The sequence below is a fragment of the Rhineura floridana genome, chromosome 1 (assembly GCF_030035675.1).
Source record: "Rhineura floridana isolate rRhiFlo1 chromosome 1, rRhiFlo1.hap2, whole genome shotgun sequence".
Classification (NCBI taxonomy): Eukaryota; Metazoa; Chordata; class Lepidosauria; order Squamata; family Rhineuridae; genus Rhineura; species Rhineura floridana.
Window position 1 is genome coordinate 204760049 of NC_084480.1, and position 24784 is coordinate 204784832.

Here is a 24784-nt window from a genome sequence, read left to right on the forward strand (position 1 = left end):
TTAGGGTTGGCATTGCAGGAGATCAGGGTTCTTGTGCAATTAACAGCTGTGGGGCAGGTAAACCTTTTCTGCTATGGACATACAATTATGGGGAAAGCGTCACCTGTTAACGCTCTGCCTGTCAGACATCTTATTACTTGTCTGTGCCTCCCTCCCCAGATTTACTTCTGATTTGTGAACATTGCCCTTCCCTCCCCCGTTTATCTTTGCAACAACCCTGTGATGTAGCTTAGGCTGAGACAATATAGGCAGCAGTTGGTAGTTGTAGTTGGTACAGCATTAACAAGGTGCAGCCCTTGAAATGCTGAAATGTATTCTGGTGGAGTCCAGTCCTATATATGTCTAGTCCGAATTAAGCCTCATTGAGTTAAATGGATAAGTATATAGGATTACAGATTAATTTTTACCTCTGAAAGGAATATGCTGTCAGACAGAATTTAAGAGACATATTTTTCTGGACATGTTTGAAACAGGTGGGTAAGTTGTTAGGGAGTTGTGTTAATCTAATTGGGTAGTCAACATAGTGCCCTCCAGATGTTGTTGGACTACAACTCCCATCAGTCTCAGACAACATAACCAATCAGGGATGATGGAAATTATAGTCCAACAACATCTGGAGAACACCACATTGGCTATCCCTGGTCTGTAAGGCCCCACAAGGAACTTTTGTTGTTTGTAATACATACAAGAACATAAGAAGAACCTGTTGGATCAGGCCAGTGGCCCATCTAGTCCAGCATCCTGTTCTCACAGTGGCCCACCAGATGCCCTAAAGGAAAGCCTACAAGCCAGACCTGAGTGCAAGAGCAGCACTCTCCCCACTTGTATTCTCACTCAGCATCTGATATTCAGAAACATACTGTCTCTGACAGTGGAAGTAGAACATAGCCATCATGGCTAGATTCCACTGATAGTTTTATCCTCCATGAATATATCTAATCCTCTTTTAAAGCCATCCAAGTTACTGCTTCCTGTGGTAGCAAGTCCCATAGTTTAACTATATGCTGTGCAAGGCTACATTTGTAATTGCAGCAAAAGGGATAATGTTTATTCTGATGGATTACTTTTGATATGTGCATTTTCTGTTTACCTCTATTATGTCTCTTAAATTCTACCTCTGACAGTTCAATTGTGCATAAGTGCTTACCCAATGAATTCAATGGGACTTACTCCCAGGCATACGTACAGGATTAAGATACCTCTAAGTTATAATGTTGACCAAAAAAAAAATTACGAAGGCAACTAGTAAAGTACTAAAGTTTGCATTTTTCTTTGATGATAGGGGATTGCCTTATTGATTAAAATGTTTTTTGCAACAGTGTTTTTTGCAACGCAACACAGGAATGCCGTCAAGCTCTGCAGCAGAATGCCTGTTCAGTACCGGTGGCAACGTAATGACTGTAAAAAGACATCCCCTGTCTGACATGCTCTTTGAGCATCTTGTTCTCTTGCAGTATAACAGAAATGTATTGTAAAAGCAGCATTTCAAGTGTAAAATTTGATTTCAAGTGGAAGAGTATACATGTGTTGAGGTTTCACCATTGCTGGGTTGGGGGTAGGGGGTGGATGTGAGATTCTGTTATGCCATTCTGTTAATCTTATGGATTAAAAAAAAATTCTACTACCCTCTGTGTGTGTGTTTATTTTTAAAGTCGTTTGAGCCTACTTAGGTGTGCAGCAACCGAGGCCAGCACCTTAGAAGCACTCTAGTTGTGTTTTTTTAAGTAACTTAAATGTAATTGTACTGATTACTTTTGAGTAATGTAAAGTAATTAATTCCTTTCAGAGCAGTTGTAATTGTAATGGTAATTTATTCCTTTTTGGGGCCATGTAACAGCAATTGTAATTTGTTGCTTTTTAAAAGTAATCTTCAAAGCTCCAATTAGATGCCTTTAAGGCCTTCAATTGTATTAAAAGCAGTTTAACTGAATGCAAGTGCTAAAGCAGATTGAGTGGGTCCAGCAATTTTGCATGCTATTCAACACATTTACTCCTCCTCAGTTTCCTCCATACGTATTATAACTTTGATTCCGAGCCTATGAAGATTACAAGAGGAACTAAATAAGGCCTAATATTCCTAATATCCTTTTTAGTCATAAATAATTTCAGTGTTTAGGGGCAACAATACCAAAAAATCTCAACAAATTATTTCAAACCAACTGTACCCCACTAATGAAGAAAATCTGGAATGACATCAGTCACTGGAAGAAACTAAATTTGTCCATCTTGGGCAGATTGGCAGCTTTAAAAATGTCTAGTCTGCCAACGCTGCTATTCTTTTTCCAGGTTTTACTTATCAATGTTCCAAAAAGACTTTGCAGCTTTGAAGCTTTTTGAAGGTATTATTTGTAATGCTAAGAGGTCCAGGATTCGGAAAATTTATATGTATAGACCATTCTTTAGTAGCGTCTGGGGAGTACCCAATCTTAAATTTATTTTGAAGCTAATCAATTATCCCATTTTTTTGAAAATTATCCCTTTAAAAAAATAAAAAGATGCCTCAGAACTGGGGCTCCATATTAAAGATACTTTCAAGGCATGTCGTCAGATGCAGCTAGGGATGGAGTTTGCCTTGGGTGCCAGTTTGGATCTCATATAACTGACAGGCAGTTATGGTTCCTGTACATTTGTTTTTCACTATTTTTTGCTTTTACCAGTTTGTTTTTTTCATCCTGAAAATAATGACATTGTTATCTTAACAAAATCAGAATTATTTATATGATTAAAACAGTTTTGAAATTGTGTTCAGGTAAAAAAAGTGTTAATATAATGGAAGTACTGTAGGTGCAGATTAGGTTTGACTGACAGGGTATGTTTGTGTGTGAATTCTGAGGGGAGTTTTAAAGAGAAAAACCGTTGGGGTTTGACAGTTAGCGTTAGATAGGATTAGGAATCAAGAAGAGAACATCTAGTTAGAAGGGCTGGCATTCTGAGGGAGTATTTCATTGGGATTGGTGGGGTAGGATAGATTGGTAGGATAGGGACAATAACAACATATTCATTTACTATCACGTTTAACATCTTGTATATAATACCATTTATTTGTTTGATTCAAAATCCCACGTGTCAGCTTGGTCAAGAGTGCTACCAAACTAAGGTCCTATTCTGTACCTATACCTGATGTGGCAAGCCATTGCCATGGGAATGAGATAAGCATGTTCTTGGATGTCGACCATGTTGAATGCTATATAAGGAACTGAAGTTGGCTTTGGACTGGGAGGCATGAGTAAGCAACAAGTAGTAGAAAGAAGTAGTTGAAAGAAACTATGCAGCTAAAATTCATTTATTGGCTAAGAGTATTGCTATGGCAATGTTGTATGTAACCCTATAAAAAGCTGTTCTGATAGTTAGAAGGGAGATTAGGTGTGTTCTTGGTTCCAGTGAAGTGCTTTGCTGAATAAAGAAAACTTAAGCCAGGCTTTTGGCTTCTTATTGAGTCTCCTCCATAAAGGACCCTGTGGAGAAAATCCACGACATACCTATACCAATTTTACATATAGATTACACCAGTGGTCACCTTTTGGGGAAAGCATGGTGGGGCTGAAGCTTGTGGTTCAGATGGCATATCTGACCCAGGCTGAGGCGGACCTCCTGGGGATTTCCTGATCCAGACATTTGGGAATCAGGAGGTGGTAATCCCAGAGACACACATTATCGTTCTTCAGTCCCTATTCCAACTCCAGGCATAGTAGAAACCCCGAACTGAGGTGGCATGTGGAGCCACTATGGCAGCCACCTGCAGACTCCAGTGGCTAAAAGGGGGTGCTGGTCAGGTTGGCCATTCTGTCCAAGAGTTGCTTCTCCAACTGAATCTCCTCAGGAGCCCCCCAGTGTTCCTCAACTCTGAGAGAGCAGTGTCATGGAGAGGCACAGAAGACACACACCTCACAATAGCATAGGCAGCATCGACATCCTGGTTTACCAGCCCCTTCAAAGACAACTATTGCAACAGCTTCACAAATGCCCTTCTGCTTCAGAAGCAGCCTGCCAGACAAAGAAGCGGTATTGTGTTGTGTGGAGGTTTTCCCCTTATGATGCTACTGCTGATGACTTGGCCCTGTCCAATGGTCTGTAATCCTTGCTGGGGTGGGGAGAGGAGAAAGAGGGGAGGTGGCTTGGCAGAGGCTTAAGTTGGCAACAAGAGATTCCACCACCAGACTCTCCTTCCCAGATACCAATAACAATAATAACAATGTTATATTAGATGCTGTTTTTTAAAGAAAATCCAATGTCGGGGAAAGCCACAGACGCTCATAGACATGCAAGGTTGGTCTGTAAATATAGCGAAAGTGCAAATGGTGCAAACTGTAGGTAAGTCCAGTGCCACGTTCAACTCCCATCCTCAGTTGCAACACCCTTTATGCACAAGTGTCTTAAAAGCCTGGACTAGGTAATTAGTCCCTTCTTTAAAACAACTTTAAGACACATCTGAGGTTGCAGCAAAAGTCAATTTGACCCCGTCTTACCCCAGCCCGGACCAAAGCCTGCACTAAGTTGCATCCAGAAGATTTGTGCTCTCTTGATATGTATATCAATACATTGCCTTTCACTCCTAGCAAAATATAACATAAACATTTTGAGTCAACCCAGAATCTGGGAACCTTGTGTTTTTATAAATCTAACAAATTTCCAGCCATGCTTGTAATACTTGAATGATGAGGGAATAAAAGAGGAAGCATGTAAGAGGTGGGGAAAGATAGTACCTGGATACTGACAGGAGTGGGTGTAGTTGAGATTTGGTTTCATTATCAGGGCCTTTTATTTGCTAAGGATGGCCAGATTCAAAGTACATGTGATATTCAATTCCATGAATGACGTCCCTGAAATATTTGTAATATGTTTTTTAAGCCCAAAGCAGGTGTAGGGAACAGTGATCTGGGCTGGAAGTTTGCAGAGAGGGAGGAACTGCTCAGTGCTGGCCCCAAAGTGTTTTTAATGCTTTTGTTTGCCACCCTGGGCTCCTACTGGGAGGAATGGCGGGATATACATCAAATAATAAATAAATAAATAAACAATGTTTTCCTACCTGATTCCCTCTTCCTCTCCTCCTGCCACAGTCAACACTTTAGAAAGTCTTGCTTCATTATTTGGACTAGAGACCAATTCCTGTCTTCAGCTATCCCCTCCTCCAGAGGCGGCTAGTGCCCGTTGGAACTGGCAGGGCAGAAATCAGGGAGACAAACAAGTGAAGACAAAGCCAAGGACAGGCAGAGTCAACTTCATTCTAGTTTAGTTCCTGACCTCCCTGCTGAGTTCTATGAGGGCAACACTGAGACTAAGAAGGAGGGAGCTGACAGGCAGTGCCACCCCCTGGACTGGTGGTAAGTAAGAAGGCAGGCAGGTGGGGGCTGACTGGTGGGGCAGGGCCCCATTAGCCCTAATGAGCTGGCCTCCACTTCTCTCCTTATGGTGCCTCTCTGAAGCAGATTGTTTCCCTGAGCACTGCTGGCCAACCTTGGAAGCAACCACAGATATCTACATCTATGTCATCTATATCTACATCTATATTTCTCTTCCCCTCTGTCATCTTATATAGCACCCTTCACCGATAAGACCTCAGGGTGCTGTCTATCAATAGAAATATAAAAGCAATACAATAAAATAAAAGTAAGATATAATACAAACAATACCATAGCAGCACAGTTAAAAACAGACTGAAAGGTCCAGATCTTTTGAGCTCCATTTCAGAATAGTAAGGGAGGGAGCAGGGCATACTCTCATCAGTGGTTTGACTTGGCGGCAGTGGCAGCTGTGGGTACATAGGAATATAGGAAGCTGTCTGAGAGGCTGGTAGATGCCATTTGAATTTCCCACAATGCCCAGCCTGTCATGGAACGTTTAAAGGACACTCAAGAAGCTAGACAAGAGCTTCATCGACCTTCTCAAACAAGAACTGAAGAATAACACGAAATGTCTGACTCCACCTAGATATAAATAACTCCAGTGCCATCTAGTGAGTAAATCATCTAATGACACTGTCCCGCAGTGCTCAGCCTGTCATGAAAGGTGTAGAGGGCACACACAAGAAACCAGACACAAACTTCATTGTTGCTCTCACACAAGAACTGAAGAGAGACAAGGAAGTTCTGGCTCTGCCTAGATATAAATAACTCCAGTGCTCTCTAGTGAGCACATCATCCCACAAATTGTGGGAAGTTAACATGGTCTCTTGGAGACACCTGGCATGGGTTACCCAGGGCAAGCATCATGCTGGGTGCTTGGCACTTGCCCAATAATGCCAAGAGCTGACACGTGATATGCCAAAACTGCCTCCAGCACTGTCCAGATACATAATTAATGTACTGCAAGCCACTTCCGATCTGAGTCAAGTGTTTTCTTCCCTGAAAAAAAGTTTTCTTCCTTTCTCTATGAAATGAGTTTGGGTCTCGTTTTCCAAGGAGATAGCTTGTGTTATTCTATGGCATGGGGTGTGTGTGTGTGAGATGGTAGCCACCACAAAAAATAGTGAATAGCTGATATGTTTCCAGCTGCATTGTTTAGCAATGGGTGAATTATAGGGACACAGTGCCACATATCAGAATATACCGGAATACTGAACATGCCTGAAACAGGCACAGCCTAAAAGCCTAACTGTAACCTTCATTTCACATGGTTCTTAGAATGGATCCATAAGTGCATCAAGATGAAAAGGCAGAGTTCTATGGTGACAGAGTGGATTACACAATTTGAGACTGCAAATGAGCATATTAGTTTTGAAATTGATACCTGCATAAATATTGTCACTGCAGATAAATCAAGATATATAGATAGCATTTCTAACCCACCCCTCCAGTAAGAGCACAGGGCAGTGTAAAAAATACAATAAACTGCAAAATAATTAAAACAACTAAATATCAGCTACAAATGCAGCAGATGAGGAATATCAGGTGAATATACACCAATCTCCCTTCTTCAAAGGTCACAGTTAATCGATGTCGAGATGATGACAATGTGGAAGGGTCGGAAGAATGCAGCTTTAGGGGGATGGAATTCTATAGTCAGAACACTGCCACAGAGAAGGCCATGGACAGAAATGCAAGTATAGATTCTCCCCCATAGATCGTAAGGCACAGGTTGGCAGGTACTGGAGAAAATCATAGGGACATAGTCTAACTCAAATCTGCAAGATGCTCTCTAGTTGTCTAATTGAAGAGATTTTTTTTAAAAAAATCTGGATTCTTCTACCTGAAGTGGTACAGTCCCTCCTGTTTCCCCAGGACTGTCATTCTGCTTGCATTTGTAGATTCACCCTATTGAAGGCAACAGGGTAAAGAGATAATCCAACCATTCTTTATTCAGAGCAGACACATAATAGAGCCCCATATTTATTTTCTAGTTCATAGGACAATGAAATATCTGGAAAATCCATGCCATATCACAGAATGTCCTGGTTCTGGGTTTTCTGGCAGTTGTCTGGGGCATTTCTCATATTGGTTCTTGTAAGCTAGGTTGATTAAGGTTAAATTCAAAAACCTAAAAACACATTACAAGTGACAGCTGTCCGGGTGTTAACTATAAGAAGAACCCTGCTGAGGCAACAGCTCTCCCCTATTGCTCACCCCAAGTATCTAGTATTCTGAAGTATTTTCCAGATATTTAATTGAGGAATTCAACTGCCTTGAATTCCTACTGGTGCTGTGAGAAATGTGTGGCAAATTGAAAATGGCAGTAGCCATAGTAGCTTCCAAATCAAGGCAGTTCAATGGTGGCATGTTATGGGGAGGGAGAAATAAACTCTCTGCATTTCCAGCTTATAAGGACATCCATTCTTGTAATGGAATCCCTTGAGAAAATTCTTGGCTTTAAGGAATAGTACTATAATGGGGCTATTTTAAAAAGTCATTATTTAGAGCTCTTTGGCCACGCTGACAACACATAAACATCTTCAATGCTGAAAGGATGTGTCGCAACTGACCTGCTGTTTGCAGAAGATGAAGTGTACATAATTATATAAAGTCATATCAGCAGTATATGTAATAATCAATGATAATTACATGTGATTATTAGAAATGTCCAGCTTTTGCACTGTACTGTTTTCATTATGTAAATCTGATTTAATCAAATTGTTGCAGATTTAGAAATGCAAACATGTTTAATGGTTGTGGAGGTGTAAGTAGATCAGTATAAATACCAGAAGCTCACAGGAGGAGAGCACCACACTTACCTGGAAGTCTCTGATCATCACAACTGAAGCCAAGGTAAGGAGCTCTCCTTTCAACCATTCATGTATCCTTGTGTTTGGGAATGTGCATCTTTACAACAGTTCTTTTATCATGGCTAGTTCTTTAAAACTGTGATTTTGGTGAGTGTGTCACAATGAAAAGGCAGGAGCACACTAGTATGGCATCATAAATAATGCACCATTCTGGTCTTCCCTTACAGCTTTTAAACTTCATCATGACCTCCTTGCCTCATGCCAAAGCTAAAACTACTGTTGATATCTTCAAACTGTTAAACCAACAGCATCCACGTGAGAACCTCTTGTTCTCCCCTGTGAACCTCACCTCAGCATTGGGCCTGACTGCTTATGCATCTGGAGGTGAACAGGCAGCTGAGATTGAGAAGGTGGGTAGAATCAAGCAGCACAGATGCAGCCTTCAAACTGGGTTAATTGACAAATAGCTTTAAATTTCACTGCTGATATTAATGCAAGGTAGATAACTACATTTCTAGAAGTTCAATGTATGTTTGTGGTATTGGCATCATGCGAATCCACCCAAACATAAACGACAAGTTAATAAGTGCTGCTGTTATATTCTTATGCAATTGAAGTAATGTTACAATTTCATTCAAGGTCCTGCACTGGGATGAAGTGAAAGAGTATGAGAGACCTAGAAACAGAAGACATTTGGAAGCAGCCCAAAATGCTGGACATACAGCAATCAGCCTAAGAACTTCAAACGTACGTACAAGGATATTTGAATATAGCTTTCCAGTATTTCCTGCTATCCTCCCAAATGCAACTTCATCACTAGTATTACCTCCTAACTACTGCTACCTAAACACTGAACTCCATGCCAGTTGAAGAGAGAAATATTGGAGGAAGAATGGGGGCCTTGAACATTCAATCAAATCTTTGCATACAAGTGCATATGTCATTTTCACAAATACATTCCCAGAAAAATTTTGCATTTCAAATGTAAAATTCCCTTCCCTTCTGACTGTTTAATAGGTGTTAGAGCATGTAAATATTTGCATCTACTGTGCTACATCAGTGCAACATTGGAGCAATGTTTATCTGATGTTTTGAAAGGCTAATATGGTTTTATACAGAGGAGATTTCTTATTCTTTTCCTTTAAATAGGCTGGGATTGAAGTACCTATAGATGCAGACATTTTATAATTTCATTGCAGGTGCAAGAAAAAGGTGGTACATGCCCCAAACCAAGACCCCATCCTGAGCCAGCCAAACCTGAGTCAAAGTTCCCCAAATCAAGACCCCATCCTGAACCAGCACATCCTAACCGTTCTGACAGCAGACAAACCATTCACCATCCAAATCCCCATCCTCAACCAGTCGAACATGAGCCAACATCTGACACACCAAGACCCCGTTATCAGCCAGCCGAACCTGAGCCAACATCCAAGAGACTAATACCGCATCCTGAACCAGTCAAACCTCAGCCATCACTCAAATCAAGACCCCATCCTAAATCAGCACATCCTAACCCTTCTGACAGCAGACGAAGCATTCACCATCCTCATAATCATCCTGAGCCAGCTGAACCCGAGCCAATATCTGACAAACCAAGACCCCATCATGAGCCAGCCGAACCTGAGCCAACATCCCCCAAATCAAGACCCCATCGTGAACCAGCACATCCTAACCCTTCTGACAGCAGACGAAGCATTCACCATCTTCCGAATCGTCCTGAACCAGCTGAACCTGAGCCAACAACCGATAAACCAAGACACCATCCTGAAACAGCCGAACATGAGCCAACATCCGACAAACCAAGACGCCATCCTGAACCAGCTAAACATGAGCCAACAACCGACAAACCAAGACGCCGTCCTGAACCAGCTGAACATGAGCCATCCGACAAACCAAGACCCTATCATGAGCCAGCTGAACATGAGCCAACAACCAACAAACCAAGACGCCATCCTGAACCAGCTGAACATGAGCCAACATCTGACAAACCAAGACGCCGTCCTGAACCAGCTGAACATGAGCCAACATCCGACAAACCAAGACCCTATCATGAGCCAGCTGAACATGAGCCAACAACCGACAAACCAAGACGCCATCCTGAAACAGCTGAACATGAGCCAACATCCGACAAACCAAGACACCATCCTGAACCAGCTGAACATGAGCCAACAACCAACAAACCAAGACGCCATCCTGAACCAGCTGAACATGAGTCAACAACCGACAAACCAAGACCCCATCATCAGCCAGCCGAACATGAGCCAACAACCGACAAACCAAGACGCCATCCTGAACCAGCCGAACATGAGCCAACAACTGACAAACCAAAACGCCGTCCTGAACCAGCTGAACATGAGCCAACATCCGACAAACCAAGACCCTATCATGAGCCAGCTGAACATGAGCCAACAACCGACAAACCAAGACGCCATCCTGAAACAGCTGAACATGAGCCAACATCCGACAAACCAAGACGCCATCCTGAACCAGCTGAACATGAGCCAACAACCAACAAACCAAGACGCCATCCTGAACCAGCTGAACATGAGTCAACAACCGACAAACCAAGACCCCATCATCAGCCAGCCGAACATGAGCCAACAACCGACAAACCAAGACGCCATCCTGAACCAGCCGAACATGAGCCAACAACTGACAAACCAAGACGCCATCCTGAACCAGCTGAACATGAGCCAACATCTGACAAACCAAGACGCCATCCTGAACCAGCTGAACATGAGCCAACATCCGACAAACCAAGACGCCATCCTGAACCAGCTGAACCTGAGCCAACATCTGACAAACCAAGACCCCGTCCTGAAACAGCCGAACATAAGCCAACATCTGACAAACCAAGATCCCATCATGAGCCAGCCGAACATGAGCCAATGACCGACAAACCAAGACGCCATCCTGAACCAGCCGAACATGAGCCAACAACCGACAAACCAAGACGCCGTCCTGAACCAGCTGAACCTGAGCCAACAACCGACAAACCAAGACACCATCCTGAACCAGCTGAACATGAGCCAACATCCGACAAACCAAGACCCTATCATGAGCCAGCTGAACATGAGCCAACAACTGACAAACCAAGACGCCGTCCTGAACCAGCCGAACATGAGCCAACAACCGACAAACCAAGACGCCATCCTGAACCAGCTGAACATGAGCCATCATCTGACAAACCAAGACCCCATCGTGAACCAGCACGTCCTAACCCTTCTGACAGCAGACGAAGCATTCACCATCCTCTGAATCGTCGTGAGCCAGCTGAACCTGAGCCAACATCCGACAAACCAAGACCCCATCATGAGCCAGCTGAACATGAGCCAACAACCGACAAACCAAGACACCGTCCTGAACCAGCCGAACATGAACCAACATCCGACAAACCAAGACCCTATCATGAGCCAGCTGAACATGAGCCAACAACCAACAAACCAAGACGCCGTCCTGAACCAGCTGAACCTGAGCCAACATCCGACAAACCAAGACCCCATCATGAGCCAGCCGAACATGAACCAACAACCGACAAGCCAAGACGCCGTCCTGAACCAGCTGAACATGAGCCAACATCTGACAAACCAAGACCCCATCGTGAACCAGCTGAACCTGAGCCAACATCCAACAAACCAAGACCCCATCATGAGCCACACGAACATGAGCCAACAACCGACAAACCAAGACGCCATCCACGCCACCCTGAAACAGCCAAACATGAGCCAACATCTGACAAACCAAGACCCCATCATGAGCCAGCCGAACCTGAGCCAACATCCAACAAACCAAGACGCCATCCTGAAACAGCTGAACATGAGCCAACATCCGACAAACCAAGACCCCATCATGAGCCAGCCGAACATGAGCCAACAACTGACAAACCAAGACGCCGTCCTGAACCAGCCGAACATGAGCCAACATTCGACAAACCAAGACCCTATCATGAGCCAGCTGAACATGAGCCAACAACCGACAAACCAAGACGCCATCCTGAACCAGCTGAACATGAGCCAACATCCGACAAACCAAGACCCCGTCCTGAACCAGCCGAACATGAGCCAACATCCGACAAACCAAGACCCCATCGTGAGCCAGCCGAACATGAGCCAACAACTGACAAGCCAAGACGCCGTCCTGAACCAGCCAATCATGAGCCAACATCTGACAAACCAAGACCCCATCATGAGCCAGCCGAACATGAGCCAACAACTGACAAACCAAGACGCCGTCCTGAACCAGCCGAACATGAGCCAACATTCGACAAACCAAGACCCTATCATGAGCCAGCTGAACATGAGCCAACAACCGACAAACCAAGACGCCATCCTGAACCAGCTGAACATGAGCCAACATCCGACAAACCAAGACCCCGTCCTGAACCAGCCGAACATGAGCCAACATCCGACAAACCAAGACCCCATCGTGAGCCAGCCGAACATGAGCCAACAACTGACAAGCCAAGACGCCGTCCTGAACCAGCCAATCATGAGCCAACATCTGACAAACCAAGACCCCATCATGAGCCAGCCGAACATGAGCCAACAACCGACAAACCAAGACCCCATCGTGAACCAGCCGAACATGAGCCAACATCCGATAAACCAAGACGCCGTCCTGAACCAGCTGAACATGAGCCAACATCCAACAAACTAAGTCCCCATCGTGAGCCAGCTGAACATGAACCAACAACTGGCAAACCAAGACGCCATTCTGAACCAGCCGAACATGAGCCAACGATTGACAAACCAAGACCCCATCCTGAACCAGCACGTTCTAACCCTTCCGACAGCAGACGAAGCATTTACCATCCTCATCATCATCCTGAGCCAGCCAAACCTGAGCCAACATCCGAGAAACCAAGACCCCGTCTTGAACCAGCCGAACATGAGCCAACATCCGACAAGTCAAGACCCCGTCCTGAACCAGCTGAACATGAGCCATCTGACAAACCAAGACGCCGTCCTGAACCAGCCGAACATGAGCCAACATCTGATAAACCAAGATCCCATCGTGAACCAGCTGAACATGAGCCAACATCCGACAAACGAAGACCCCATCCTGAACCAGCCGAACATGAGCCAACATCTGACAAACCAAGACACCATCCTGAAGGAGCCGAACATGAGCCAACATCTGACAAACCAAGACTCCATCGTGAGCCAGCCGAACATGAGCCAACAACTGACAAACCAAGTCCCCGTCCTAAACCAGCCGAACCTGAGCCAACATCCGACAAACCAAGACGACGTCCTGAACGAGCTGAACGTGAGCCAACATCCGACAAACCGAGACGCAGTCCTGAACCAGCTGAACATGAACCAACATCTGACAAACCAAGACCCCATCGTGAGCCATCCAAACCTGAACCAACGTCCCCCAAATCACGACCCCGTTCTGAACCAGCACATCCTAACCCTTCCGACAGCAGACGAACCATTCACCATCCAAGTCCTCATCCTGAGCCAGCTGAACCTGAGCCAACATCTGACAAACCAAGACCCCGTACTGAACCAGCTGAGCATGAGCCAAAATCTGACAAACCAAGACCCCATCATGAGCCAGCCGAACCTGAGCCAACATCCCCTGAACCAGCACATCCTAAACCTTCTGACAGCAAACAAACCAGCCCTCATCCTGAGCCTAAGCAATGTCCAGAAACAGTAAGTTGTGAAATATTTGGAGAATTTAATCTAGATCAATTTTGGGGAAGTTTACAGGTGGTCTCTTAATTATTCTAAATTATTTAACACAACTTATGATTAGATCCGGTGAAAAGTATTCCAAAATAATTAAGCATGCAGTTTTTTTGTGTATTGAATGGATATACTGCACTTGCTCCCAAAGGAGCCCAGGGCAGCAAACAACAAGCAATAAAACAATAAAAACATCTTAAAAACAAATTTAAAGCATATTTTAAAAAATGCCAATACAGATGCCGCTGCTCACTGGGTGACCTTGGGTCAGTCACCTAACTCACACAGGTGCTGTGAGCATCACATTGGATACCTCTCATGAATGCTGTCGCGCTCTATTCGATGTAACAAATGTTTATTTCAAGTAAGCATCCCAGAGTTCAACAGGACTTCCAAGTAGGCACAGCTGCTTAAGATTAGGCTGTAATGTTGTTGTCGTACAAGAGAAATAATTAAGAAGATTATCAGCCAATTGTCATTAGAATTAACCTTCTTTTTTATCATTAGGATGTTCCTGATTATGTATGTGAGAAGCCTGAAGCAGTCCATACAGCATGCAGCAAAATTATTGCAGCTCTTAATGAGACCAGCACCAACTATGTACTAAGTTTTGCCAACAAGCTCTATGGAAACAGGGACATTAACTTCAAACTGGTAACTCTAATTTTGACACCTATGAGTTGTCGACTGCAATGTGGGAACCAAAAACAATTGAGTATAAATTGTTATCTGCTGGCATTAGTCACAGTTCTGCCTCAGAGCCAACAGTTACTGTAATGATTACAAGTTCAACAAAGTGCTCCACCAGTAAAACCCAATGTTCTGAAACTAAAGAGAAGCACTGGATCCAAAATAGGTAACAAGAAGGAAGGCCTTTTAAATGCTTGCCCCTACTTTATGGAACACTCCACCTAATTGAGCCCATCATGCTACATCTCTCTTGGCTTTCAGGAGACTGTCAAAAACATTTGTATTATGCAAAATCTTTGTGGGTATTAGGCTGTACTTTTAATAACTACGAATAAGAGATGATTCTGAATATTTTCTTATTGTTATACATTTGCTGATACATGGATGCAATTTTCCTCTTCCTCCTCTCCAGAAATTCATTTCCTGTGCTCTGAAACTGTACTTGACTGAAGTGGAGGGAGCTGATTTGCATAATGCCCCAGAGGAAGTGTGGAGACTGATCAACCTTTGGGTTGAAATCCAGACACACGGTAGGTATATGCCATGCATTAATTAATTCTTCCTGATAATAGCTTTCATGACAGAGAGGTCTCCAACCAACGCTCATCAGATGGTTGTTCCAAATCCAGCAACCAGTTAAATCTTAGCTGGATCATCTGGTGAGACAGGCAAAAGGCTTTTTAATAAACACATTGCTTCTATAAAGATATGCTTCTTCTGAAAAAATAAACCAAGAGCCCACTGTGGGATGTCCTCTGCCCTTCTCAAAATCTGGAAAATAATTATTTATTTATTTATATAAACTGGTGTCCAAGATATTTCATTTGCACAGTAAAGCATTTAGATGCCACTGTCCTGGTGCAAAGCACCACTCAGAATATAATTAAGTACTTCAGCTACTTAAACTGATCCATTGATCTTCCATGAATAATGAGTTTCAAGTTGTATGGTCAGTTTTTATTTATTATTTAAAACCTGATCATCACCATCATCATATCTATTTCTTTGCCAGGTAAAATCAAGGACCTGCTCCCCAAGCACAGCTTTGATTGTCTTGCTCAGCTGCTGTTCGTGAACGCTCTCTACTTCAAAGGACAATGGGAAGTGAAATTTGACAAAGAACTCACAGAAGAAGCCCTGTTTTATCCACACAGTGAAGATCAGGTGATATATATATATGTCTGTGTGCACTGTCTGCTTCCTTGGCGCAGAGCCAAGGAGTGGAACTGGATAGATGGCTACCTCGCAACTTCCAGAAAGCACATTTGTTGCAGGAGTTTTATTGACCCAATGGAGTCCTGATGCAAGTAAATTCAGAAAACATGGAGCAAAGAAGGTTCTGCTGACCATTCACCACTTTTAGTTGAATATAGGGTCCCCACACAACTAGAATGAGCTTTGCTACAGTCCCATTAGTAACAGTGAGGTTTAACTTGGCCACCAAAAACCATTCCCATTGATTTCAATTAAGCCTGACCAATTATGGCAGAGTTGACACTGGGGGGGGGGTTTGGAGGAGAAAAACCTCATTTCTTCACTGTTTTTTTCTATGGGAGTTTCTTGCAATGCTGAATCATGTAGATGTGCAGAGACCTATAAGGATCACTTTTTTAAATAAGAATTTTAGGAGGGAGATAGGAGCTATTACTTTCCCCAGGTTGAGTCATCCAGAATAAACAGCAGGTTTCAGGCTTTTCCTCACAGTCAGAGAATCATAGAATTGTAGAGTTGGAAGGGCCATCGAGTCCAACTCCCTCAATGCAGGAATTCAAATTAAAGCATACCTGACAGGTGGCTGTCCAGCTGCCTCTTGAATGCTTCCAGGGTTGGAGAGCCCATCACCTCCTTAGGTAATTGGTTCCATTTTTGTACCTTTCTAACAGTTAGAAAGTTTTCCCTGATGTTCAGTAAAAATCTGGCTTCCTATATCTTGAGCCCATTATTTTGTGTCCTACACTCTGGGACAATTGAGAAGAGATCCTGGCCTTCCTCTATGTAGCAGCCTTTCAAGTACTTGAAGAGTGCCATCATATCTTCCCTCAGTCTTCTCTTCTCAAGGCTAAACTTGCCCCAGTCTGTCCTCATAGGGCTTTGTTTCTAGTCCCCAGATCCTTGCAGCCTCCTCTGAACCTGTTCCAGTTTGTCTGCATTCTTCTTAAAGTGCAGTGTCTAGAACTGGACACAGTGCTCAAAATGAGGTCTAACCAATGCCGAATAGAGGGGAACCAATACTTCATGCAATTTGGCAACTATACTTCTTTTAATGGAGCCTAAAATAGCATTTGCCCTTTTTGCATTCACATCGCACTGTTGGTTCATATTCAGCTTGTCATCAATAACAATCCCAAGATCCTTCTCGTAGTATTGCTGAGCTAAGTATCCCACATCGTTTAACTGTGCATTTGGTTTCTTTTTCCTAAGTGTAGAGCTTTGCACTTATCCCTGTTAAAATTCATTCTGTTGTTTTCAGCCCAATGTTTCAACCTATCAAGATCCCTTTGAATTTTGTTTCTATCTTCCAGGGTATTAGCTATTCTTCCCAATTTTGTATTATCCGTACCTCCTCATCCAAGTCATTAATAAAAATGTTGAACAGCACTGGGCCCAGGACTGAGCCCTGCAGTACCCTACTTGTTACCTCCCTCCAGTTTAAGTAGGAACCAGTGATAAGCACTCTTTGAGTACGATTCTGCAGCCAACTGTGGATCCACCCGGCAGTTGTTCAATCCAGCCCACATTTAGCTAGCTTGCTAATCAGGATATCATGGGGCACTTTGTCAAAAGCTTTGCTGAAGTTGAGCATATGCTACTTCTTCCAAGAGGGCTCTAAGGGTGCACTTGACAGATTCTCTCCAGCATATCCAGCTCTTGCCTTTTCAACCTACAGAGACTATTATTTGGGTTGTAAATCTCACCATTATAATATAGATATTCAAATTCAGCTCTTCCCAAAGCAAAATATTTATTTCTCGTTATATTTAAATTCGTACCCTTTTTCATTTCTTTACAGAGGAATTATTATACCGTGCAGTTGATGCACAGGAAGGGTGTCTACAACACAGGGATAATCGATATAGGCAATGTTCACGTCCAGGTTCTTGAGATCCCCTACAAAAACAATGAACTCAGCCTTTTTGTGTTGCTACCAATAGACTACAGTGCAGAAGCTCTTCAAAAGGTAAATTATACTCCTACTCCCATGATAATATCCATAGTGTTTGTCCCTGTAACAGTTATAGGAACCTAGCCCTCACATTATCCATCTCTGGCCCCTAAATGCAAAAATGTTGGCGTGAAAGTACATATCATTACCTACTTATCTCATGTAGTCACCCTTGTTTTGCATGAATGTCGGAGTCATGAGTCATCCTGGATTGAAATGATATCACTGCATTTTGTTTCTGTAGCTGGAAGATGGACTTAGGTATGAGCATCTGCTTGATTTGTCCTATCATCTGAAGCCTGCAGTGGTGGATGTGGCCATTCCCAAATTCAGCTCAGAGAAGAGCATTGAAGTCAATCAATACTTGAATCTGCCAGGTCTGACTGATCCTGAAAAAGCTGATTTCTCTGCAGCAACAACAACACAAGGTGTGGCTCTGACTCAGCTTGTCCACGATACCTTTCTCGAGATTGATGAGGAGGGTGGTGAAGAAGCAGAGGCACCTCCTCACTCCAAGGATAGGCGCCCACATCGGGAAGCTGTGGCGGTTCAGGCTGACCATCCTTTCCTCTACTTTGTCAAGCACAACTCGACCCAAAGCATCATTGCTCTTGGTAGATTCTCTAAACCAGAATAAAGGAAAAGTTCAGATTCATATAATGAAATAATGGAAAATGAATATGGAAAATGTTTTTTAGAAAAATTCCTTCTTTCTCCCCTCTTTGCCGCATATGCTGCAATTCCAATCATTGCACAGATTTCACCAAAGAGAAATTTTATTTGGTGGTGGGCCTAATTTTCATGGTATGACAACGATGTTTTAAAGGATTCTTGCTGCACCTGTCTGAAGTTCCTTCTGCTACTATTTTACATCAGGACATCTTTTTAAAGAATTTTTTTCCTCCTGAGCTCTGAGTATTGTCCTAGCTCTAGAACAGAAATCCAGTTCTCCAGAGCAAACAACTAAACCAAAATGTCTGTATTCTGTAAGTAAGATATCTTGTGTCCCGTTAAGATCTCTAATGCAGGGCAATATTCAGGAAGTGCAGTTTCCCCCATTACTATAGCACTGTGATGGAAGATGCTGCCTCTCTCTGGACCAGAGCTCATTATAAAAATGACATACAGAGATGGAGCCCGGAGGCAGGAAAATGTCACTACTCTGGTTCTGCTTCCTGATGCAAGTCTTCAAGTTGCTTCATGATGCAGTCCTGCTTGAACAATCGCAACACATTTGTATGCCTTCTGCTGAATTACATTGCCTAAAGTCAGCATGAGGCTTCCGTCCTTTATCCACTTATCTGGAAGGAAGCTCTATTGAACTCTGTGGGACTTACTTCTGAGTACATATGTATAGGTTTGCACTATTAAATAGACCATAGACTGGCTCTTTTAAATTAAAATATTATAGCGTTGCTTGTGAGACTACAGCTTTCCTTTCAAACTTACAATACCTTATTGCATCTTTTTTTCTGAAGCTACTCAATATCTGAATAAAGAAAGCATTTAATAAAACTATGATTTTACAGTTTTCACTTACATGGGGTATATTCTAGAATGTGAGTATATTTATTTATTTATTAGATTTATATCCCACCCTTCCTCCCAGTAGGAGCCCAGGGTTTCAAGCATTGTGATAACACGTCTTCCAAAGGCACTCAAGCAATGCTGTTTTAAGCCTCACCTAGTGTTACAAGGCCAAACCATAAGATGGGGGTCCCCCCTACCTTCAGGGCACATTTCAAAAACTGAGAAATTGTTGTGAGCAACATGATCAAAAATGACTGGTACGGGGACAAGCTAGGCACAAAAGAGAAGTAACTTGACCAAAAATTAATGCAGAATATGGCAACGTTTGTGTATGAGAGACAAATGCCAAACATATTTAACCCCACATAGCACAAGAAAATATCCGTTTCCCAGAAGGAAAACTTCTCACAGAACACAGCCAAGCAACCCCTTAAACTCCCCCCTACAAACACCCCCTCAGTCAACTCCCCTCACCCCCAAAAAACCTCTCCCCAGCACAGCCAGGCAGCACTCCTAAACAACCTACAAAAACCAGCCAAGCAACCCCTCCCCAAAAACATAGCTAGGCAATATCCACCACCACCACTACCCAAACACAGCCAGAAAACCCTCTTGAAAAAAGCCCACATGAACAGCCAAGAGACATCCATCCTACTGCAAATTGCGCACAAACACAGCCAGACATCCCCTCAAATATTCCTCACCCAACATGTCCAGGCAACACTCCCAACCCCTTACACAAACACAGTCAGGCAACACCTCCTCCTTCCCCTAATAGTCCCACAAACACAACAAAGAAGGCCAAAGCCCCCTCCCCCACAACACAGCCCGAAAACACCTCTCTCCCCCAAACCCTACACAAAGACAGCCATGCAACACTTCACTGCCCTCCAAAATACCCCACACAATAGAGTTAGGCAACACCTCCCCTGACCCACCCCAGCCAAAGCCAGGCAATCTCCCCATCCCATACAAACATAGGCAACTGCCCCTGGAAAAACCCACAACTGAAAACACTCCCCCAACACACTCGGGCAACCACCTCCCAACTCCGTACACAAACTGCCAGACAACATTTCCACTCCCCACAAAAACACCCCACACATCACAGCTAGGTTAGGTAACACCTCCCCCTGAACACCCCCAAAACACAGTCAGAAATACACTTACAGGGCACAAACAGATGCAAGAGCTACATACATTCACATGCCTCCAGACCCCATAAAATCACACACCCACACGGTAGCGGTTGTAGTAATTTAGAGACATTTCCTTACAAGGAACATTGGGATGGGAGTTAAGAGATGATCCCTGAAGAATGGGGTGAGGGGTGTAGCCTGGCTGACTGGAGGTGCTTGAGGAGAAAACGTGGTGTTGTTGTAACTACTACTTAATAAAACTACCTTATTAACTGTTGGCTCTGTATATCGAACCCAGACATATTTTCATACATAAAAAATATTAACTGTTCCCCCTCCCCAGATGCTGATCACCACTGTCCCATCCCCTGAAATTTCTCCATCAGGACATTCTCTACTATCCCCACCCCTGCCCCCAGGCAGCAGACCTTCCCCCCCTTCCTCTTTCCATTTTTCTTTTCTTTGTCTTGGCAGGCTGGAAAGGAAAGTGCCAATTCCAGTTGCCTCACCTTCTTCCTTTTCTAAGGATGCCTCAGAATAGAACAAAAGATGTCTAGAAGCAGGCACTTGGCTCCGAAAGGTTTTGTTTATATTTTAAAAAAATGTATCGGGAGAGGGCAGTCGGTCTTGGAGTATGCCAAGAAAGGTCTCTGGAGGCAGCACTGATAGAATCATAGAATAGTAGAGTTGGAAAGGGCCTATAGGGCCATCAAATCCAACCCCCTGAGCAATGCAGGAATCCAAATCAAAGCATTCTCGACAGATGGCTGTCCAGCTGCCTCTTGAATGCCTCCAGTGTAGAAAAGCCCACTACCTCTCTAGGCAATTGATTCCATTGTCGTACCGCTCTAACAGTCAGGAAGTTTTTCCTGATGTCCAGTCGAAATCTGGCTTCCTGAAACTTGAGCCCATTATTCCATGTCCTGCACTCTGGGATGATCAAGAAGAGATCCCAGCCCTCCTCTATGTGACAACCTGTCATGTACTTGAAGAGTGCTATCATATCTCCCCTCAGTCTTTTCTTCTCCAGGCTAAACATGCCCAGTTCTTTCAGTCTCTCCTCATAGGGCTTTGTTTCCAGTGCCCTGATCATCCTTGTTGCCCTCCTCTGAACCCATTCCAGTTTGTCTGCATCCTTCTTGAAGTGCGGAGACCAGAACTGGACACAGTACTCAAGACGAGGCTTAACCAGTGCTGAATAGAGGGGAACTAATGTTTCACACGATTTGGAAACTATACTTCTGTTAATTCAGCCTAATATAGCATTGTTGTAGGGCCTCAGCTGGAAGCCTTAAACAAAGGAAATAACATTACCTTATGGTTGTGGATTTCATGAGACACTAGAGCAGGGACAGGGAACCACCAGACCCTGATGCCAATGCAGACTGCTGTGCTTCTGAATCTAGACCACAGACTCTCCCCAGGCCAAGCTCCTTCGCTGGGCTCACTCCATGCCCTCTTTCTTCCACATCCCAACTAGCAGGGCCTCCTTCACGTCCCAGCTTTAGAGCTGCAAGTAGAGGAGTTCCAAAATGGAGCCCAGGAAGGTGCACCACACAGGAAATAGGTCTGGGTGGTAGGGTTACCAGGTCTCCGTTTTTTGGGCAGAGTCTCCGTTTTTTGGGGGGCCCTCCAGCTCTCCGGCTAGCACCCCTTAATCTCCGGACTCTCAGCTTCAATTTTTTTTAAAAAAGTAAGTTTCTAGGTGGTCTGGTTCCCAAGATATAAACCAAAACATCAACCACCAACCCCTGCGACTGTTAAATCTGTTTTACATATCTTTAGAACAGATCCTAGCTCTAACTACAACTCCCATCAGCCCAATCCAGTGGCCATGCTAGCTGGGACTGATGGGAGTTGTAATTTTTAAAAGTAACTTTTTCAAGCTCTGGCTCTATCCCTGCCCTTTCAGGATTGTGGCCAATAAATGAAGCCAGGTTGAGACTTGTTGATCCAGGCATGCCTAGGCTTAATTTCAATGTCAGAAAATGGTGGCTTTGAGATTTTTCAGTTTGCATAAGTAATATGGCTGAAAGTTTTTTTTTCTCTTGTGTGCAAGAATCAGACCCTGCGCTATGAAATATGAAAGCATTTAATCCAGTACTTGCTTTCCATGTACCTGGAGTAAACCCCATTGAACTCCATTAGGACTTACTTTTGAGTAGACATGGTTAGGATTGTGCTGTAAATTAATGGGACTTTTGAGTAAACAGCACAGACTTGTGTTTGTGTTGTAAATCTTTCTCTCCCTCTCCAATCCTAAGCAATTAGGCAGGGTTTACCTAGGTATCACAGTTTTTATTATGTAGGAAACTAATACTGATTTTAAAAAAAAAGTTTCTCAATGGCCAACTGGTTTGACAATAAACTATTATATGGGGTGTATTTTTACACCTCTGTGTGTGGGGGGGGGGGGGAGGAGCCTTTCCAATCACCAGGTAGGGTTGGTGATTGGAAACCAAGGCAGCTTAAAGTGGCATGATTCTGAATTTTGGGTTGGGTGAATGAAGTTTATTTATTTATTTTTATTTATTTATATCCTGCCCTTCCTCTCAGTAGGAGCCCAGGGCGGCAAACAAAATAACTAAAAACACTTTAAAAATCATAAAAACAGACTTTAAAATATATTAAAACAAAACATTTTAAAAAACATTTTTAAAAGCTGTGACTCCAAAATTTATTTATGTATTTTATTTACAATAGTTATAGACTGCTTTATTGTAAAAAATCTCAAAGCGGTTTACAGAAAGAATTAAAACAATAACATTATTGGCAAAGAAAGTTAAAGACATGGATTGAAAAACATTCAAATTAATAAAACCAATAATGAGTTAAAAACAGATTTAAAAACACAATAGCTTCTACATGCGTGGATAGGCTTGCCTAAACAAAAATGATTTTATTAGGTGCTGAAAAGAGGCATCTGCCTAATGTCAATAGGCAAGGAGTTCCAAAGCGTAGGTACTGCCACTTCGTTGTTGTTGTTATGTGCCTTCAAGTCAATTTTTACTTACGGCGACCCTATGAATCAGCAACCTCCAATAGCATCTGTCATGAACCACCCTGCTCAGATCTTGTAAGTTCAGGTCTGTGGCTTCCTTTATGGAATCAATCCATCTCTTCTTTTGCCTTCCTCTTTTTCTGTTTTTCTGTATTGTCTTTTCTAGTGAATCATGTCTTCTCATTATGTGTCCAAAGTATGATATGTGTCCAAAGTCAGAGGAAGGCAATGGTGAACCACCTCTGAATACCTCTTACCACAAAAACCCTATGAACAGAGTATCCAAAATGCTGCCACTTTACAGGACTGATTTCTTACAAGAGCAGAACAAGTACTATGTGGCACCCATAACATGGAAAGCACAGCTTGAACTTGGCCTGGTAGCAAATCAGCAACCAATGCAGATTTCAGAGCAGAGGTATTATGTGCAGATAGGATCTCACTCATGTCAGCAATCATGCTGCAGCATTCTGCATTAACTGACTGGCTGCAAGGATTTTTTTAGTTTTGGTTTTTGGTTATGAATCCTGTCTGCCTTACTCATAGGAATCTTGTTGTGTTTGGTATGGTATTGCATTTAGGAAAGCATCACAGTATTATTACTCACTGGAATTGGGTTGGCTGTCAAAGTGAGTTTATAGCAGCCCACAGGGTAGACAGAAAAGGTAGAGAATCTTCTTACTCATTTCTCAGACCTCTTTCTAAAGTGAAGGGTCAAATCTGTAAAGAATTTTGGAGCAGCCACATTAAAAGATAAGGGCAAGGCATTCCAGGCAGGGGGTTGCCAACCCTGCTTGGATATGGATGTCTTTGCAGAGGATCCCTAGTCTGGCTTTACCAACAGCACAATCCAAACTATATCTACTCAGAAGTAAGTCCTGTTGAGTTCTATGGGGGCTTAGTCCCTTAGTATGTTTGTGGCCTACAGTGGCCTTCTGGTGACTGGCCTGGCCTGAAGGCACTTAAACCCTTCTTGCTGAAAGCAAGTAGGCTAGATTAAATGTTTCCTACCCAGGCTCCATCTTTTAGCTAAGATGTCTAGCTTAATTTCCAGTCAGATATTTTTTTCAATTGTACTCTCCAAGCAACTGTGATTGATGCTTAATGTATCATGCTTAATGACATCACTTGGGCCTGCCCCATGACATCACTCAGGCCCACCCCATGACATCACTTGGACCCGCCCCTAAAATCTCAGGTTTTGGGATGCTTCTGACCTGGCAACCCTACTGGGTGGCCCACTTCTGGCTCTGGCCGTGAGCAGATCTTGATAGGAAAAAGGTTCTCCACCCCATGTAGTAAGAGCATTTTTGTGCCTAATGGCTGGCGCGGACCGCACGGTTGTTCCCTTTTTTGTGTTTGCACTTGGATAGTTTGAGTTTTCCAATTCTAATAAACACATTTTATCAT

The 24784-nt window shown here is 43.3% G+C and overlaps 1 protein-coding gene across 1 annotated transcript; it reads left to right on the plus strand.

The window, feature by feature from the left end:
- Nucleotides 1–8168: 8168 nt before the first annotated feature.
- LOC133366899 (proteoglycan 4-like) lies at nt 8169–19219 on the plus strand. The gene is made up of 9 exons (XM_061590443.1): nt 8169–8198; nt 8383–8565; nt 8795–8902; nt 9355–13818; nt 14359–14505; nt 14954–15071; nt 15554–15705; nt 17552–17719; nt 17949–19219. The coding sequence occupies exons 2-9, from the start codon at nt 8398–8400 to the stop codon at nt 18339–18341; spliced, it is 5718 nt and encodes a 1905-aa protein (XP_061446427.1). The 5' UTR covers nt 8169–8198; nt 8383–8397; the 3' UTR covers nt 18342–19219.
- The last annotated feature ends 5565 nt before the right edge of the window (nt 19220–24784 follow it).

Bases quoted from the DNA above. Each gene is read 5' to 3' on its own strand.
- LOC133366899 (XM_061590443.1), top strand. From the start codon at position 8,398: ATGACCTCCTTGCCTCATGCCAAAGCTAAAACTACTGTTGATATCTTC. The intron at 8,566-8,794 runs GTGGGTAGAATC...ATTTCATTCAAG, and splicing joins AGGCAGCTGAGATTGAGAAG to GTCCTGCACTGGGATGAAGT. The intron at 8,903-9,354 runs GTACGTACAAGG...ATTTCATTGCAG, and splicing joins TCAGCCTAAGAACTTCAAAC to GTGCAAGAAAAAGGTGGTAC.